The following is a 20,618-nucleotide window of genomic DNA, read 5'->3' as shown; positions in this document are numbered from 1 at the left end:
CTTCTGGAAAAACACAAGAACACAGAGAGCATGGTAGAGCTGCTTGAACTGTATCAAATGGAAGATGAAGCCTACAGTAGTCTTGCAGAAGCTACCACGGAGCTCTACCAGTACTTACTACAGCCATTCCGAGATATGAGGGAACTTGCGATGCTTAGAAGACAGCAGATAAAGGTACGGTAAAAGTAACTGAACTTCTTATTAATGGGGAGATTATGCTTTTTGGTTACTCTTTACTACTTTTATTATGCAGTATATGCAGTGATGATTTCCCCACTAGAAGCTGACCCTATTTTTCTGGTTCCTCCACTCAGAGGAGTGCTTTTGAAGAGTAAGAATGTCTCTGTGTAGCTAGCCATCACCTGTTTAACTTACTGTGTTTGACTGTTCAAATTCATTGCTGAATTTAATAAGTGAAACTTGAGAATTTTGTGATTACTGGGAATACTGGCTAATATGTAAAGTAGATACTGTACATATGTCTCTTTCTATGCTATTGTTAGTTCTTTTAAAAGATGACACAGGAAGTTACTTTTCATTTTAGTTTTCTGAGGTAACCTGATAAACCATGGCAAGTCGGTAGCTTCTCATCTAATCTTATGACACACTTAAACGTGGAAGCACATATAATGTATATAATTTTTTGTAACACTGAAACAGTATATTTTCCTAAGCTAAAAAAAATATAGCCAGCTAAATAATACTACATTTTGTTAAAACTGTTTTACAATGTGTATGTTTGATTTATTTTAAAATAGTTCTAATTTTAAATATTTAAAAATATCAAATCTCATCTTTACTGCATCTCAGAAATACTTTTGAAAAAATCATTAGTTCCTGTGCAGATTATTAAGACACTACCATTCTGAGTCTTCTAATATATGTTTTGTAACATAAAAGCTAAAATGGGTTTGATTCATTTAATCTGTATTGCAAATGTCAATTTATCTCAGCTTGGCACCTTGTTCAGTTAGCCAACATTGTTTTTACTGGTTTCAATTTAAAACTACAGTGTCTTTTTGCTGGTTTTGGGTATAGAATGAGAGTGGTAGGCAAGAGAATTTACAATTCCAAAACTAGTTTTATTTTGAGCTATTGTTCTGTCCCATAAAGTAATTTTTCAGAAAGTTCAGTTATCTGAAACTAAGTCAGTGAGATAACGTGATGATATTTGAACTAAAAGTGCCTTTTTTCCTCCTGAATGATAAATGTTGCTGCACAGAGAATTGGGATGAATATTTTCTTCAGATGTATTATATGGCTGAAGATTGTGAACGCTACATTTAACAAAAAGCCTTCTTCGAAGCAAATTAAATCGCTCCCATTTTATTTGAATTTCTAGGAGATGAAAAGATGATTATTTTTTTGTTCTTTTGACAAGCAAGAAAAGATAAATATATTGAGTAGGGAATATGAATTGACTTATATTTTGGTTTGGATTTTTTGTATGTGGTGGTTTTTTTTAACCTCAATGATATCTCTAATTCCAGCTTTAAAATACCTCAATTTCTATTTTTCCTGGAAGAACAACCTTGGTAAACTTCAGAGGCATGTTCTGTGGTTGGTTGATTATTTTAGTCTTACACAGTTGCATCTAATGTACATTAAGTTCTCTTCCTAACTTGGCAATTTTTGAGCTATAGAACTTGGTCATCTGTATTATGTGGTAGAGAAAGATGCCATCTCTTGTTTTTCATTTCATTGTTTGAGAGAAAGCAGTTCTTGTATCTATGATGACAAAATATATATTACGCTGGGTAGCTAGGGAGGAAGAATTGCTTTATAAATAGAACTTGTGCATGAAATGGTTTGTGTTAACTTGCTACATATGTTTTTCTGGCAGGCTTAATAATGGAATGAGGCTCCTTAGATTTCTATAAACCCTTATGGGTGGGGTTAGCTACATTTTCACACATAACAGAAGTATTTCTGATGCTTATTACCTCAGTGAAATGGGAGCTGTAAACATATAATGCTGTTTACATATAAAGGGTGACAGGGAGAAAGATGAAGTTTGGATGTAGGGCAGGGTAAGGAAGGAAGAACCTGCAGAGTGTGTTACCAAAATGAAAAAATAAGTTACAAGGATAATTAAGCTTGAATACAAATACAGCATTTAGTCAAGATTGCATATGTCTTCTATAATTACTTTATTTAACACTTTTAGACCTTTTCTCTATTAGGTATCTGGGTTTGATTTGTCGAAGTTGTTGCAGTTTGGTTTTTAAGAATTTGGGGTTTTTAATAAGTATTTTAGTCAGTTTCATTTTGTCAGTTTTCAGAATGAATTCTGGAGGAAATTATTTGCGTTGCCTTTAATCTTTGAGAAGGGTGTTTAGTGTCTTCTCCTTTTAGAGCAAGACACAAAAATTGGAAGACCTATCGGCTGGATGTTAAATTTCTGCTGTTGCCATGAAACTTGTAGCAAGAGAAAAGCCTACAAGAGGGAAGGGAGAAACAAACGCAAAATTCTGTCTACTCGGTGGAGGCTTATTAGAGTAGGACTGTATTATCTGCAGATTCTTTCTTTGAGGGTTAGGGAAGACAAAACCAAAACAAAACAAAAAACAAACCCCGAACAAAAGTTTGTAGCAAAGTTAAAACGTTTAGAAGATTGAAAATGTGGATTAGTGTTTTCCATAATAGACATGGTTGAAGTCTTTGTTTGGGGTTTTTTATATTTTAACTTGATATTATGCTAGTTTTTCAGATGTATTTTGCCTCATTTAGTGTGGAGGATGGATCATTTAGTGTGGTTGAGGAATCAAAGCAGTATTGTGAAGCACTTAAATATTGCTGAATTTGGAAAACATCATGAAACAGGTAGAAGATTATGGAAGGAGAAAAGGATTATGCAGCTTATTATGAAATGAAATATCACTATGGAAAACTGACTTCTGCCAAAATGTCACTCTGGAAAAGTGACTGCTGCCAAAATTTCTATTTAATTATGGGCTAGTTATGTGACCCTAGAACAAGGCGTTCAGTAGTCGTATTTCTCACCTTTTTGGGCTTCCAGCTTGAGAAACCTAGTTTTGTTCACGGAAATAGTTAGTATTTAGAAGTGCTTCTCAAATCCATGAGGACCTCCCTGTAAGCACAGCAAAATGCTTACCAGATGACCATGTGTTTTTGAAAAAATTGGACACTGCAAGCACAGCAGTGTTTGGGACTTACATTTGGTTTTATTTATATGAGATGGGAATAATCCTGCTTGACCCAAGGCCTTTATGGGGGACACACAAATAAAAGCCAATTTGTGATGAATGTTACTATCAAATTGAGAAATGCTCATCAAAGACTATACTCATTTCAAGATTAAAATGTAAGGTACGCTTACCAGACATATTCTGTGTGTCTAGCATGACCATATTTTGTACGGAAAGTGTGAAAAGTTGTATTGGTAAGCCAGCCAGTCAGAACTATAATTATGTTCACTGAATGCTGGAGAAGGTATAGTAAAGAAATTGAAGACAGTATTATAATTTATATACACATAAAAGCTGCGCTGAATCTGTATAGGCATGTTTAAAATTCATTATTTCTGGACTGTTTCTGGTTTAGATGTAATTATGTCTAAAGACATTTAACCAGTAAGTTTTAGGATGTTAGTTTCACTGTTTGGATTACTACTCTTGATTTCAGAATCTCAGATGTAACATATGCATCAGGCAAATGAATCTTTTTATTCAAATGCTGTATTATATGTTTTGGGCTATATGTATATTTTTCCAAAAACATGGAAGCCAAGTGTGAACTTAAAACCACAGGGCAAACAATATTTATAGATTATTTTATCTAGCATTAATTCAGAATTCTGAATGGATTTTAAGATGCTCTTTTTGCTAGAAATCAGACTTTTAATGAACTAAAAAAGCTGTAATATTTTTGATCTTAATGTTTCACATTTATACCCACGAATTTTTCATTTATCAAAATGAATCATTTCCATGTGAAAATTTAACAATTTCTATCTGTTAAGAATACACGTTGCCATAGCAGGAAAGTGGGAAGTAGTAGGCATCAGGAGCTGGGAATATGAAAGTGAAACACTTCTCCTGAAATTTGGAAGAAGCAGAGTAGATAGATGCCTGTGGTCCAGTGCCTTTGATTTCAGATATTTAAATCTTAATTTTGTTACATCCTCCATATATAGCGCAGCCATCTTTTGAAAGTATGGAGCAGAAGGACCAGTTAGTGTTGATATTTGACTATAGAACTTACTGACAGGTTAATATGATGAAACTTTAAGTCCTTTAAGACTAAGATATAAAATGTTCTTTGATATACAGGATACCGAATCTGGTTATTTAAAAAAAAAAAATAATCTGTCAAAATAGTAACTTCATGGGCAACAACCCAAAGCCTTTTAGATATATACAGTTGTGTTCACTAGTTTGTATAGAGAGGAAGAATCTACCTTGCTACTTTGAGTTTTTGTGGTCTTACAACTGTGGACAGTACTTCCCAGGCATGTTGAGTAGGCACTGTGTTTCATCAAACCCCGGGTAAAATAACTGGGAGGCTTTCTTCTTTCATGCCTGCGCTCCACCACCCCCCTTTTTTTTTTTTATATGGCTTGAATTAGACTAAAGATAAAATGTAAGATATATTGTTTCATAACCTACATGTAGATGCCAGCAAAACTTAGACACAAGCATTCCTGAAGGTCTGAGTTGGGCTGGATTGTTGCTTAACTGAGAACTGATAGGATCTCGATACAGGTGAGAGCCTACAGACATTGTTACCTCTCAATTCATCTCCAGGAAATGAGAACATTAAAATGTAATTATACATTTAAAAGCACTCTTGGTTTCATTGCATACATATTCATTATTTTCACTGACATGTTAATTTACTCGAATGTGAGATGTTTTTGACGACTTCACAGTAATGTTGAGGTGTAGCACTGGAAATAAGAGATTAGAACAGCATATAGCCTGATAATTCATCACGTTCAGGGTTTTTTTTTTTAATTGTGGTATGCTTTATTAGTCTATGTTATGCTTCCCTTTCAAGGTCCTTTAAGCAGATACTGGTATAGTTGATAATATATCTCTGGTCAACCATATGCAAATTTATTTGTTGGTTTAATACTTGATGGTGAATTGCAGTAGGGAACCTTATAACTAATTTGATTTTGATTTGTGTAAAATTAAATACGTAGAAATAAATTATGTTGCATTGAACATTTTAACTTTTGGTTAAAAAAAAAATTTCACAAAGTATGAAACAAGTTCAGAGGAGAATATAAGTTTAATGATGAGAATAGCTAGCAAAATAGAGAGAACTACTTAAAATACTTGAAGGAATACTTTAAAAAAAGTCTTACTGTCAACTGAAGATGGGACCTGGAAAGGGAGTGGATGTCAATGCTTCATACTGTTAATTTGTAGTGTTGCTCCCGTATATCAAATGGATGAGTTCTGTATTACTAAATCCATGTTTTCATCATTGGCTCTTGAATAACTGATGTCTCAGTGAGCTGGTTTTTGAACTGTGCATTTTTATTTTTTTCAGTCTCATAATATTTTTGAGTGCAGGGTGGTCTTGCAGTGAAAACATGAATACAAAGCTACACAAGCCACATTGGAGGACGCTAAAGCAGCCCTGATTAAAATGTGTAATTACTTGCAAGGCAGTCAGCTCAATCTCATTCCTCTTAGTTTGTGAACCACACCTTCCAGCACTTGCAGACTAGTGACTTGCTGATAAATTGATGAAAATTGTGTGGTAAAAAAACTTAACATAGTAGTCAATGGAGAGGCTAAAATACTTCAAAGAATTTTTAAGTCTCTTTTAGCATATCTGTAGTTGAAGATGTGTCCTCACATGATGAGAAATCATACTCAAATAAACTTGGCTTTTGAAAAACCTGTAGAGTACGGAAGAAACAGTAATCTAAGTTTATGCAAAATGGCTGGATTTGCAAATGAAGGTCATAAACTTTGTTGAAAATACTGCTTTCTTGCTTGAGAAACTGGTGCAATATGCTGAATTATGCTGTGATAGTCTTTACAGTCTCAAAGTCTGTTTCAGAAGGGTTGTATGCCGATCTCTGCTTACATTCTGAACTATAAATCCTCTAGATTTATTTTATGAACTCACAGCAAATCATTTTGCTGAGTTAAAATCAGGGCTTGATGGGCTTTCTGAAAAAATAATGCTGTAAACAGGCAATCTGATCGAAGGCAAGCTGGTAGTCTGAATCATTGAGGAGCGTGAACTCATGTGGTTGCGAAGTGTAAAACTATGGCATGTATCTGATCACTTAAATCTGCATGTCTGGAAGGTGAATAGAGTACAAAACTGCTGTGTATGTTTGACCATAAAACTGCTTAGTAAGACTTGTAGAAAAATCTGATTATGTTTGAATGCCAGAAAGTTTGTTTTGTGGTGTTTGGTGGTTTTTTGGTTTGGTTGTTGGTTTTTGTTTGTTTGTTTGTTTGTTTTTTTTTAAGTTCCCTTACAAAAGGCTGGGCTGGATAATAAAACAGTAGGTGAAATTGCCAATAAATAAAAAATAATGCATGTGCAGAAGGATGATGACAACTTCCAAAAGTGTACATGCATGCTGAATTAACTATTACTCTTGAGGAAAAAGGTATGAGAATTATCTTAAGGAGTTCTTTGAAGATAGCTTGCCATTCAGCATTTTGAAAGAGGAAAGAAAGGTTTTGAATTGTTGGCGGGGAGGAGAAGCAAAATAAAATAGAAAACAACATCACACCTTTCTCTTCTCCAAGAGAATACAGGGCTTTTAGGAGGAATAGCTGCAATAGTTTGTTGATAAAGTGATTACTAGGAAAGAAATTGTAGATTTAGTGATGTGATCCAGTGGTGAGATTAGAGGTTTTTCTGTTAGATCACACTTTCTCCAGAACTTTGGGTCCAAATTAGGAACTTCCAGACCGAAAAGTGAGTTTGAGAAAATGTTAGGGAACTGAAAAGCCTTTTATGTTAGAAAAAACTTCAACTATGTCAGAGTTTCTTAATCTTAAAGTAAAATAAATTTGTAACTAAAATAAATTTTTACTGGTTCAAAAATAGATACGTATGTTTAAAAGAAGTGTCAATTAGATGACAGCACTTCTTAGTTTTTCTTTCCTCACTTTGTCATTACAGTTCTTTGATTCCTTCTTTTAATAATATCTAGCATGGACAATAATAATTTAAAAAATATTTTTCTGTTTAGTCTATAAAATGACCTGTGCTCTTTTATGGACTGTAAAACCAAAAGATGCTGGCATCATAAAGGTGTGCAGTGAACAAAATGAAGCATAAGCATGTTATGCATGCATTGCAAACAGTACTGGAATGCAGAAGCACGTAAGTGCTTCCTTTAATTCCATAATGAGAGTTACTGTCTTACATCAAGGTGATTAATTATTGAAAAGAATATAGAAAACAACATCTTTAAAAATCATCAGCATGTTCATGTTGCTATGTAATGGTCCATATGTGTTTCCCTTTTCCTTTTTAAATTCATAGCTAGGATAAACAGAGTTGTCACTTCCATCATGAAGGTGGTGTAGGTGAGGAGGAAAGCTGCCATATGTTCTTCATAAGCTGCAACCTCCAGAGGCAGGTTCTCTGTCTTTCCTCCCCAACCTTTCTCCCTATCACACCTGTGGTCTTCCCTTAATTAAACTACCTTGTTTTTTCATGGGCTTACTTTCTGGTTCTTATGATAACATACAGCTCTAAATAATTTCTGTATAAGTGTACACAAATTATATTATTTATATTGAATCTTATGATTTAATATATTTGCTCTAATGGCCCTTTACTGGACCGGGACATTTTGTTCAGACAGCCATTTGGCAAGGGGGACCATGTATATTTCACTACTATATCTCAATAGTTCATCTGTGTGTTTCTCTGGTGATTGTCCTGCCCTGAAAGCATGACAAGTACTAGTTTCATTAATAACTGGGAGATCATAATAATTTTCTATGTAGGTTGCACTTGAAAACTGATAATTCTTCTTTCAAGTCATTGGTGATGGTCAGTATTTGCACTCACGGTATGGCTATCTGTTTTTTCCATGTTTCCTCAGGTACGTGGCCAAAAGTGGCTGTTTGCATGCCCTCTATCTTTTAGTTTGTCACAGTCATTTGGTTTTAATTGTAAAGAATGATGGTAATAACCTTTGGAAAGGCTGCTAGCAATATTTTCTTTTACAGTGGTATTTTTTTAATAACCCCATTTTTCTTTGTTACATTTCTTGATGGAGAAATTGAATTAGGCGGAATGCACTGGCTGGACGGGAAGAGATTGCTTTTCCCATAGGGAGCACTGGAGCATGTTGAGGTCGATGGAGAGGCTCTCAGATGCCACAGGTTGTGTCTGTCAGGCAAGGCCAGAAAAGTAAGGTTGTGAAGGAACATAGCAAGCCTGCTGGGGGAAGCAGGGAGCAGCACAGAGCTGAACCCCAGAGATTGCAACTTCCAGGGTACCAAAGGGGGATCTTAAAAGTTTGCTGCCACTCAGAAAGTCATTGACCTAATAGAAATAAAGATGGGAAGCGAAGACCTGTCTTCAAGGACAGTGCAGACTGTGTTCATTGAATACCTTTCTGGAGTCTCCTGACTATTCTGCTTTTCCCAAAATTAGATCCTCTCATGAAGTGAAATATTAAAGCAACTTGATTGCTTTCCTTCCCCCATACATGAGAATATCTCTGGCTGCTCAAGGTAAAATTTGCAAAATACTTTTGTAATAGGCAATGCCAAGCTCCTGGTGTGCTAGATAGTTAACTCCCTAGAAGTTAACTTCCCTGAATTTTGTTTGATTCATATGACTACTACAGCCTGAGGAATGGTCTGAGATGCCTTCTGCTGGCAGCAAATGGATAACACAGTGTGTTATCCTGAATTTAACTAGACTATCTAAAGAGTAACAAAGATCTCTGTGGCTGAGAACTGTTACTCCAGGAATCAGCCCAGGAGCCTGGATCTTCTGACGTGCAGCTCTTGCTTATTCTCGAACTTTCTCCTTCTGCGTCTGTCACCTTGAACCTCAGTTGTCTCTGGTTGGCAGAGCTGTTAAATGGTTATTGGAACAAACAGTGTACTCTGGTCTAACAGCTTTGGGTGTGAAGGGAGCAAGCTTTTCAGTTTAAGGTTCATCCTCAGCTCCTAGCTAGCCACCTTTCTTAAGGAAGCAGCTGGGGTTTTTCACCTGTCAAAGACTGGCACCTAGATTCTGTCTTCACCTGTTGATTGGACGTTTCCTTTGAGACAAAGAGAGCCAGCTCCATTGTCCCTGGATTGCTCCTTGGATTAACCCCAGCTGGCAACTAAGCCCCACACAGTCTCTTGCTCACTCCCCCTGGCGGAATGGGGGAGAATCAGAAGGGTAAAAGTGAGAAAACTCGTGGGTTGAGGTAAAGACAGTTTAATAGGTAGAGCAAAGCCATGTGCACAAACAAAGCAAAACAAGGAATTCATTCACTGCCTCCCATCAGCAGGCAGGTGTTCACCCATCTCCAGAAAAGCAGGGCTCCATCGCACATAACCATTACTTGGGAAGACAAATGCTGTCACTCCGAATGTCCCCCCTCTCCTTCTTCCTCCTGCTTTCATTGCTGAGCATGATGCTGTATGGTATGAAATATTCCTGTGGTCAGCTGGGGTCAGCTGTCCTGGCTGTGTCCCTTCCCAACTTCTCATAACACCCCGGTCTCCTTGCTGGCAGGGTGGTGTGAAGAGCGGAAATGGCCTTGATGCTGTGTAAGTACTGCTGAGCAACAGCTAAAACACCCCTGTATTATCAACACTGTTTGCAGCGCAAATCCGAAACATACCCCTATCCCAGCAACTATGAAGAAAATTATCTCTATCCCAGCCAAAACCAGCACATCCCTCCTCCATAACTGTGTGGCTTCAGAACCAGAAAGTTAACATTGTGCATGTGACCCTTATCCAAGCTGCAAAATACAAAGTCTGAACATGAACGTTAGCTGTACCTTGGTTTTTTGGTTGTACTAAAAGACACTTCAAGAAGAATCTTCATCTATTCATGTTCATGGTCAATAATCTTGGAGTTCGACTGTCTTGCTAGATAACAAGCTGTGTAGGTATAGGCTATAAGACTGCTAAGCATCAAGGCAGGTCAGCTCAAGCAGCATTAGGGAAATACTTCTGTCCTATGTATCTTTCTGGGGCTCCTTTCAGACTTTTGTTAAACATGCCACTGTTGCTGCAGCCTTAAGGCATGGTGTTGGTCTGTTCTTGTTCATGCAACTACTTGGGGACCTGTTTCCAGACAGTAGTCATTTATGGAAGATGCTGCTTGATCTCTTTTAAATGTGAACATGTATATGAACAGATGCATAAAGGGAAATGGAAGGTATGCATTGGTAACTGCACCAGGTTGAACTCGTTCAGCCTCCTGAACATTACAACCTGGTCGTCTTCCTTGTTCCTCCAATTTCTAAAGCTTTGCAGGATTGTGACCAGCTGCTTATGGTTGCACATAAATACGCATACTTGTATGGGTATTGATTGTTAACGCAAAGGCCTCTTGGGTTTTCTGTGTCTTGCTGTATGAACACCCTCAGTGTGGATGATGGCATGGATGACATACTTAGGATTGCAGTTAATGAAAAGGTGCTTCCCTTTTTTGTTACTTGTAAATGCTTGCTCTAGGGAATAAAGATACAATTGTATTATGCCATCATTAATCTCTTTAGCTTGCACCATGTTTAAATAATGTTTTAGCAGGCAAAACTTCATGAAGAAATGCTGCTTCAAGGCTTCTTACTCTCTTAGAAATGATGCCTAACAAGAATGTTACTCACATTACACAGTTGTCCTATGTCAATTCTGATATCAAATTACCTCATCTTTGCTGAGGGATAGAAAAGGAAGACTTTTAACTGTATTGGATTTTTTTATCCTTCTTCTCAAAGGAACGTACTATTTCAGAGTTCTTCATAAATGGAAAGCATTAACTCCACCAGTCATCATCCACTGTTACATACACACAGTTTGACATTTATATGGAAACTCTTGTCTGTCCACTCATAAGCATTCCCTCTGGGAATCATGATACATATGCGCTCCATCAAATTACATGTAACAACCTATTGAGTTAAATAATTATTCACTTATCATTTGTCCACATTTTTATTTTGCCTGTTGCCTTTCTAAGGGCTTGGGAAATATATAAGTGGTAGATGAAAATACCTTATTAAACGGCTTTAAAAATTTTTCAAGAACCTAGAAAGCACCTATATATTTTTACTTGTAAAAAATCATCCCTCTAAAAGATGGGATAAGTGGATGTGCAGAGGTAGATCCTAAACAGTCACTTAAAAACCTGTCATTTGCAGTTCAACTATAGAGTGGAACTGCTCTTTGAGACCAAATTGAGGCTTTGGGAAATCAAGATTAATATTTGAAGCGTTAGAACTTCAGGTTAAAACATCTGGGGACGTAAAAGATTATGAACACTTAGGTTTGGGGGGTTTTGTCTATATTAGTGAGGTGTCTTCTTGACTGATGTAAATGAAAAATATTCAAAATTAAAGCTTTGGTGTTACAGGAGCAGGCTTCAATATTTAGTTACTTATATATATAGTCTGTTGCCTTTAGTGGGACTATTTAAAAACTTAAGTTTTAAAGTGTGTAAAAAAAAAAAAAATTTCCAGTTTTTGGAGAGAAAGCTATATATTTATTATTTTTAAAAATAAACTCCAAGTCTTTTACTGGCTTCAGATAATTGTCACTTCAAAATAAAATTACCTTGATCTTGGCAATGAAAAGATATTTGAACTCCCAGGCATGAGGAAAATGTGGTTTTAAGTCATCTATGACAAAGAAAAGCTTCTAAAATATTGATGGTTACTTGCCAGTATCCCAACACATTCCCTGTTTCCAGCTTTGTTCTGACTGGCGAGCCTTCATTTACTTCAGAATGACATATTCTAGGCTGCAATAAAGTCTGGATGAAGCGTGCTTGTTATCTGGAGGTAAAAAGATATTTAACAAAAAGTTACCAGCAAATCAAATTTACATTTGAGTTTTTTGTGCTTCCAGTAAGAATAGTAATGAAACCATGGAAGTACTTTTCAACAGAAAGGAGCACTTTAAAGAGGTTTTTTTTTCTGTTGAATAGATGCCATGGTGATTTGTGGGTAGCTTTCTCTCCTTTTTGTGTTTCTTAGCCACCCTGAGACTGGTTGCTGTTGGCGTTATAGCAACAATTAATTGTGGTATTAATTATGGGCTGATTTATTTTCAGATCTCAATAGAGAATGACTATCTAGGCCCCAGAAGAATTGAGAGTCTGCAAAAAGAAGATGCTGATTGGCAGAGAAAAGCCCACATGGCTGTGCTTTCTATTCAAGATCTTACAGTTAAATACTTTGAAATAACAGCTAAAACACAGAAAGGTAATTATTTTCTGCTATCCTATCCATCAAATAAAAGACCTTTAAAATTTTATATAGTGTTTACCATGTTCTGTATTGTACTGTGATTTATTTTTTTATCAGTCCTCCATGAGGAAAATGCAGTTGTCATTCCCATTTGTTTTTTTCTTCTGTGTCTATTTGAATCTTTCACCAATAAGCCTTTTCAGAATGTTATCAGAAGTGAGGAGAATAGAAACTTTAGATAAAGGTTTCACAACCGCTTTCTCAATATGGGTGTATTATCTGTACTGTACAATTGCAAAGGATTTAGGGAGCATTGAGTCCCTGATGGATTCTGTCTCCTGTACTGGATGTAGCAGACCACCATAGTAAGTGTTTTTTACCTTTCAATTCATTTCCTTTTCCTGTCTCCCCTGCCTTTCAGTAACTTTTTTCATAGCTCTAAATATTAAGCAACAGCTCAGTTTAACTACTTGGTGAAAGCTGCTCTGTTGTTCAGAAACCTTCACGGATACAGCCTTGGCATTTATGCGCTTGAAGAATGTGGCAGTTTTACTGAAGAGTTGGTACAGTAAACCCAGGTCATGTGATTTGCCATGTACATCTGCGCTCTCATCCTTGTACCATTTTAACGTAATTGTTTTGTTAGAGCAAACACACCTGAGGACGTGGTTTCATGTCACCTTTTTTAGTTTGACTGTGGGCTACTACTGACAAGAGTTTGTCCCACTGTTTTCCCTGCCTGACTGTGGGTTCCTGTTTCCTTCTTTGCCTTGGTGATAGTGATTGTGCAACCAGATGAATGACCTGTACCTTTGGGAGAAAAATCTTTTTGGATGGGTAGGCTTCCTCTCATCTTCCTGCATGACTGCTAGATCTGCCTCAAGAGAAGCAGTCACTGCAAAATGATTCCTTTTGGTGACGGCCCAAGTTAAGGGTAACATGAAAGTCCACCTTATTTCGAAAAAGTGACTAAACCAGTTCAAGCATATTGGAATTAATTTATTTAGGGAAAATTCTAAATGTAGTTAATCAGTTTGATTTCTTTTCTAGTATGACAAAAGCAGCAAATAAAATATAGTTTTAGTTCATAAAGAGTGTACGTTTACAGTTATTTACTTTTTGTTTTGTTCACATGCTGGTTTTTATGTACAGCCGTCAGGATTGTGGGGAAAAACACTGGGAAATGAAATGGCTGGAGACTGTTTACAACCGTAAACCTTTGGAGTAAAAAACCAGGTTGCTTGCCTGTTGTTTTATGTTTTGGATTTTTTCTGGCCTCTTGCTGATTACAGAGAGGTCTTACATACCAAAATACTAACAGATGGCAGGCCAAGGAAAAACATATGAGAACGTAAAGGTGTTTTTTATTACTTAACAATGGCATGTAATATCTTCCAGCACCTGGAGACTGAACGCTGCTCCTTTGATTGTGTGACTTGCGTGGCTTTTGCATTGCAAAGCTAAGTGTACAGTATCACGTGATTGTTCTGTGTATGAAAAATGGTGAAAATCTCATGTGTGTTAGCCTAGACGTTGTCTGGGGCTCAAGAATAGAAAATCCGAATCAGGCAAGGGACTCCTGCTACTCTGAAGTCGTCGTGAAAAGATTATTTGTCTCTGCATATTAAGATAGGATTATAATTTTAGTTAATTTGAATTCATTTTGTGAAGGAACATGAATTATGAGTTAAAAGATAGATGTTCTTTAAATTTAATTCATGATTCTTACAGAGTTGCACTTGAGATCAAGCTGAAATTTTTGTTTTAAATTGTAATTTTTTTTCACTCTGCAGATGTGTTTGAACTTACAACTGCACTATAGAAGTTACTAAGGGAAACTGAAGACTTTAGTAGATAATAATTGGTGCTTTTAGAAGTGGGGAAAATTTGGGGTGCAGTTTAAGACCACATGGTAGCATTAACGAGATTTTTATGAAGTCAAGAATTCTGAACCAGTGTTTGAAGCGTTCAGGTACTGTGTATTCAGAATGGTGGATAACAAAAATTAGAATGATAAAATGATGATCAACAAATAGATAATTGCATATTTACATGAATCCTAAGAGTACTTACATCCTGGACTTGACCATCAGTACTTTTGTAGAATGAGTACTCCGTGCTAAGAACTTTGTATGCTTTTGGATACAACTGCGTGCCTTGTCTCTCCAGTAGAATCACTAGTGAGCTGAAGAGTAGACTGGTAAGCTGTCTGCCTCTTCTTCCCTTCTGTAGCTGTGTACGATCGAATGCGAGCAGACCAGAAAAAATTTGGTAAGGCAGCATGGGCAGCAGCAGTGGAACGTATGGAAAAGCTTCAGTATGCAGTTTCAAAGGAGACTTTGCAGTTGATGCGTGCTAAAGAAATCTGTTTGGAGCAGAAGAAACATGCACTGAAAGAGGAGGTAATTTTTCATACCAATACATAGAAAAATAAAGCATGCAGAAAAAACATCCAAACCTTAGAGTGTTGATGTACTTAAGAATAAAACCCTAGACTTGAAAGTTGTTATTTTCAGCTTTTAATAATAAAAGTCTGTATTTAAAACTTTACTACACTCTACCATGTTAGACAATTAGAGTTGCAATGCAGCTGTGGTGGGTTTTGTGCCACTTACTTATGTTTTCTATTCAAGTTTTCCTGGTTAGTCAACAAAGAAGATAGGACAGAAATCTGCTGCTGTGTAATCTCTATGCTTCAGCTCTCAGACATGACCACTTTTTCAGAATAGTTCTGACATTCCAGATGAAAGGTGTGTGAACATTAGTAAACATACAGATGACTAGCCTGTTGTACTGTACTCTGTTTACCTCTGCTTATCCTAACTATTAAGGCAGTCTTCCAGAGGGAGTTGTGCTAGCTACCCCTTTCCTGAGGAACAGTGCATGCATTAAACTGTGATTAAATATCTTAGCACAAAGATCCCGTGTTTGCTCAAGAGCAGAAATGCTACAAATCCTCTTAAAATTATTATCATATGGCTATCCAATGCTAAGAACTTTCTGTCACACTAATGTTAGTTTACATTCTGTCCAATCAGTTACTTGTTTTTAGAGCACTTTTCAAGTGTTTCAGCAAAATGTGACTGAAACAGTGGTTCTGTTATGAGAAGGTTATCCAGAGAACTCACGACTTTAGCACTGTATATATTGGTAGGTTTGTAAGCCTGATAGACTATGTGCCTATTTTAGGAACTTCTGTAGAAGACAGCTTCATCTGCAAGGAAGAGAGTGTACATGCAAGACCCAGGGCACAAAAATAAAAAATTGATGCATTTCAACGCTCATTATATTTAGAAAGTCGAGAATTGTCTGGAAACCTAAGTTTATCAGACTGTTGCAATCCTTAGCTAAGAGTTGATGGGAGAATCCAGCAGTACTAATTGGAAATACTATATTGAATATGTTCACATATTTAGAGCAGCCACTCTTAGTGTTTTGCATAGCACATCTTACTTTTCTCACACTGGAGACCTTCCATGGATTTTGTACTCAGTCTGGTAAATGAGTGACTGTTTTGATGTGCAAAAGTGTTAGGGGCTGCATAGGAAAAAGAGATTTGTTGCAGTATGCAGGGGCTTGAAGGGCTCTGAACTAAGAGTTTGCGGCTTTTGGGGAGGAGGAAATGAGGAACACCCGATGGGTGTGCATGGGCATTGTGCTTTGGGGTGGTGTATTACAAGGTACAGAGAGCTCTGGATCAAAACATGGTGATGGGGTGATACAACCAGCTTGTGTTCTGAAACATCTTTTTTTGCTTTGAGAATGTAGAAGCCCTAAGTGTGAGAAGTTGGATGTGACAAATGTGACTGGAAATCCAATATTTGAGAAGGAATGCAGTCTTCTCACAAAGAAAATATTTGGTGATTATGTTAGCTGTTGTTTTGGAAGAGATGACAGTAAAAAAACAAAACCAAACCAGCAACAATTAAAAAAAAAAAGTGGGTACATTTTCTCCTTTAAGCTTAAGAAGTGAATACCTTCCTGCTGTGCTTGGATATATAAACTTGCTCTCACTGAGTAGGAAAAGGAGACACATGGGGAGTAATATACTCGTTTCTCTTGCACTTAATTCCCTCTTCTCCAAATCTAAACCGACCTTGGTGATTTGATTTTTAAGAGGGACAATAAAAATGTCCTTGTTTGTGTAGCTTTTATTTAGTATTATTCGAGCGCCTTTTAGTTTCCTAAAATGTGTTCACAATGTAAATATCTAAAAAGCTACTACATTTTCCAAGTTATCATGATATGAAAATCAAATGGTTCGGTGATTAGGCTAGTTGGATATTTTTTTATTTATTTGGCTGCTGAAAATGTTAGGCTATGACTGTCTGTATTTAAAAAAAAAAAGAAAAAACAAACAGATTACATATTGAGCTTTCTTATTTTTCTGATTTGTATGTCTTAAGTTCCATCTGTTGTTGTTCTGAATTTTGTTTGAGGGGAATGATGACAACTTGCCTTTTGAGGTAGACCAGAGTCTGCTTTTGTGGACTGGTTGCCAAGTCTTGTCCTCATAACAGTAAACAGAAACATTAAATCAGAATGAGAATCCTTTGTAATTCTTTAAGTATGTAAAATAGTTTGGACAAATGGAAGTGAGTGACTGGAGACTTAAATTCCAACAATTCCCATTTTGCATATGTAGGATTCAGTAACTAGTCTTGTCTCTTTTTCTTTTTGAAGTGTACAGTTCAGTTCTAAAGATGTACTTCAAACAAAATTTTTAATTTATATTTTCATAGACAAAAATATATTCCAACAAAGCACTGCTTAGGTTTTTTTAAGAATGTGTTTCATAATTTCATTATTCTAAGAATACTTTCCTTTCCTGTATGTTGAGCCTAAATCAAAGATATATTTGCTTCCAATGACTTTGAGTATTTAAGCATATCTTGCATTTCATGACTGTCATTTTACTTTTGCCTGAGTTGGATGCATTGGCAAGCATAAGAATTTTATTAAAGATTCTATTCAAGAAAGCATGAATAGCTATTTCTGGAAAATTAATCTTTAAGAAATGGACAGTGATTTTTGGTACAGATGCAACATAATATTTTTCAGAAAAGTATATTTCACCTTGGTGGCTTTCATCGTATCTTTTTCAAACTCTTTGTGACTGCTTTCTGGAAAGGCCAAGAAAAGCTGAAATTTGGAAATCTTTGAAGATCTACTTAAACATGTTTGAATTATTATTTTTAATAACAGATTAGGAATGCATTTGCTTTCTTCACTGTCAGTGTTTAAATTGGCAAGCTAAAATTTGTCATAAAAATGTGAATTTCTTTTTCTTTACTCTTATGTTAAATATTTGTAATATTCAGCAGTTCAATCAAAAGTGCAAAAAAGTTTTGACATAAAAACTGTTTTAAGTGGTCATTGTGTTTAAAGAAAATAGAAAGCAGAAAGCTCTGAGGACCTCAGGTGAAATAATGGGGTGTGTTCTATACACAAAACTTGGAGTCATAGTTAGGCTTTTAATAATGCAGTGAGACAGTATTAGAAAATTGCTCATTAACAATGATAACCTACTTAGGACTTAATAGTTACCAAAATCCCAAATAAGTTCTTTTGAAATAGCATTATGAGAATGTGATTTATTTTTATGCTTTTTTTTTTCCCCAGAGAATGACTGGGTAGTCTTATTTTAAAAGTATTAAAGAGGGCAAATCCCAGATTGTGAAGAGACTCTTTTTGTTTGAAGGATTTTGTGCATTACTGTCACTTAGTTCCCAATTGTGGAGAGAAAGAAAAAGATCAGGTATTTATGGACTCATGGAAGTGTTAGAAAATTGGAACTGAAATACCTTCTCTGGCAAACCATTTAGCTACTGTTTTCTAGGCATAGAAGATAAAAACAAGGTATTCCTTTAAAAAGATTAAAAAGCTTTAGAAACTTAATTTATTAGGGTTTGAGTTGAGGATTAAGACAGAAGGAATGACAATTCAGAGCAAAGACCAGATCTGACTGTTTCTGAGGAAACTGTTGGTGTTCAGCATTTTTCAGCAGGTTGTCTATGAATTTTAAACATTTAGTCTTGGAAAATAAAAATTTTTTAAAACTGGCAGTACAGCCTTTTCAAGGGGAGAAGACGTTTCTTTTGGTGTCTGAGTTTTTTTCTGATTGCCCAGGATGTTAATGATCATCTTAACCTTATTTTTTTTTAATAATACTGTATCCTTTAGTATCATGTCCTAACTATAAGTGACTCCTGATACTTAATTGGTTGGAGGAACACTTTTGTTCCACAAGTTGCTAGATATGAGTGAGAATCTGGCCTTTTATCAGTGGTCGGAGTGTTCCATGTTTCCCTTATAACAATTTAGAAATTCTTTAAAATGATTTTCTGTTGGTTTTGAGGATAAGTGTCCATATTCATGGTTAAACACCTGAGGGTCTTTTTCTGAATTTTTTCCCCCTTCTTCTGAGATTTCTTGGAGAGCAACAGTGCTGAATTAAAATGAATACTTGAACTAGAGAATAGTCAGGATTCACATGACTTTGTGTTCTATTTGAACAGTAACAGATTACTTAAAAGGCTGGATAATAGAAAATTTAGTAATAGCTATTAATATATATTGCTAGGGAAAAGTAATACAATTTTTTTACTGTGGTTAATTGCTATGTAAATGTCAGCAGGTGGGAATGACCATGGTTTTATAACCTGGTAGCAATGCGATTGAGCCACCAATGCAACAGGGTGGTAGCAACAGATGCTTTCCAGTCTGTCGAAGCAGGCATTTCCAGCAAAGGGAGAAGTGTTAGTGTCACTGCACATGGCCTTGGGAGATTTCTTCTACACCTTTCTTCCACAAGTTTCTGATCTTCCAAGAAAGATTAGTCCTCACTGGAGCAGTTACAGGGAAGGCTACCACAATGATGCCAGAACGGCAAGTCTGTTTTAGAGTAGGAGTTGAAGTTGTTTTGACAACTAAAATGAAGACTAAGATGATACAAACTCAATCTCCACAAAAATACTAATGGGAATAAATATTAGTCAAGAGCAATGTGTGTTGGTGTTCAGAACTGGGGCAAGATGTTTCTTTCGTGTAACATCCTGGCATTAAAGTTCTTCGTGTTTTATTTCACTGTGATGATCAGCCTGAGACCTACCAAGGGTGCAGCAAACTACTAGTACAGATTAGATAGCAGTTTGTAATGTTAAGAATTGAACCACTCTTGGCATTTTTGGCAAAAATTTAAAATTTTCCCAAGAGTGATTATATTGTTTTGAATTATCACACATATATAGTATCTCATGTAAAGTTTTAACACAAATGGTTGTACTTAAAGGTCCCCATTTCTTGTTCGTGAGGGGCTATTATGTAGATAGCATATCTGCCTAAGAACCATACGACAATATTAATTTCCTATTGCTGTTGCACCTGAAAATTGAATATAGTGGTGTTGTACCCCTAAAACAGACCAGGTAGCTCGCAGCATCTGTAATGTAGGCTTGTAGGGCTAAGACTTGGTTATCAGACTAGTCCTTTATCAGGCAGACACCACTGCATCTGAATGAAATACTGAGCTGCTATAACTTGATTAGCTGATACTTTTGAAGATGGCCCACTTATGCCTCTAAGCAGTCTTTATACAGTCTGTGGACTTAAATTTGGGAACATCTGTTATGATAAAGAAAAAAAATAATGTATAAGTTTGAGTGAATCGCTCAGTTTACTGACAAAGCAAAAGTTCTCAGTTGTGGCAGAAGTTTGAATGACGTTGCCTTAATTTGGGGGACAGCCCTCCCCCACACCCCAACAAACTAACAAAAAACTGAACAAAAAAACTCTCCACCTTTTGTTGCTATGGTATATTTTTTTAACAATGAGAAAATCCTTTGAAATTGCCAAAACCCAGGATACCCTGCCTGACCAGTGAACACTATTTCCTCTTATATGGAAAAACTGGAAGGTTCAAGAGAATCAGTCCTTTTGTCTTGAAAACTAGCCTCTAATTCACTCCAAACATGCCATCATTATGTCATTTACCGTTCTGGTAATTAGTAACATTATATGGAAGCAGAGTAATAAGTGGCCTAACTAGACATTTTGGTGTCATACTGGAGTGAAACATACAAATTATACATCATTGATTGTAAGATTTATGATATTCACTTGAGGACTTGAGACTTCCAGACTAATAGTTGATATATAAAAATGTATTCAGTAAATATACAATATAGTAGAAGAAATTTTTAAGAGATGTTACAATAATTGATTCAGAGGTTTT

At 36.1% G+C, this 20,618-nt stretch overlaps 1 protein-coding gene across 1 annotated transcript in view; it reads left to right on the top strand.

Moving 5' to 3' along the window:
- The window catches only part of JMY (junction mediating and regulatory protein, p53 cofactor), a 60,651-nt gene that overhangs the window by 20,363 nt on the left and 19,670 nt on the right, over nt 1-20,618 (top strand). The window contains exons 2-4 of the mRNA XM_009884237.1: nt 1-174; nt 12,250-12,400; nt 14,618-14,787. Coding sequence (XP_009882539.1) covers nt 1-174; nt 12,250-12,400; nt 14,618-14,787 — 495 coding nt within the window. The remainder of the gene's footprint in view (nt 175-12,249; nt 12,401-14,617; nt 14,788-20,618) is intronic.

The sequence above is a fragment of the Charadrius vociferus genome, unplaced genomic scaffold (genome assembly GCF_000708025.1).
Source record: "Charadrius vociferus isolate BGI_N301 unplaced genomic scaffold, ASM70802v2 scaffold183, whole genome shotgun sequence".
In the NCBI taxonomy this organism is placed as follows: Eukaryota; Metazoa; Chordata; class Aves; order Charadriiformes; family Charadriidae; genus Charadrius; species Charadrius vociferus.
Note: the sequence above shows the minus strand (reverse complement) of the source record. Positions and strands in the feature narration are given on the sequence as shown.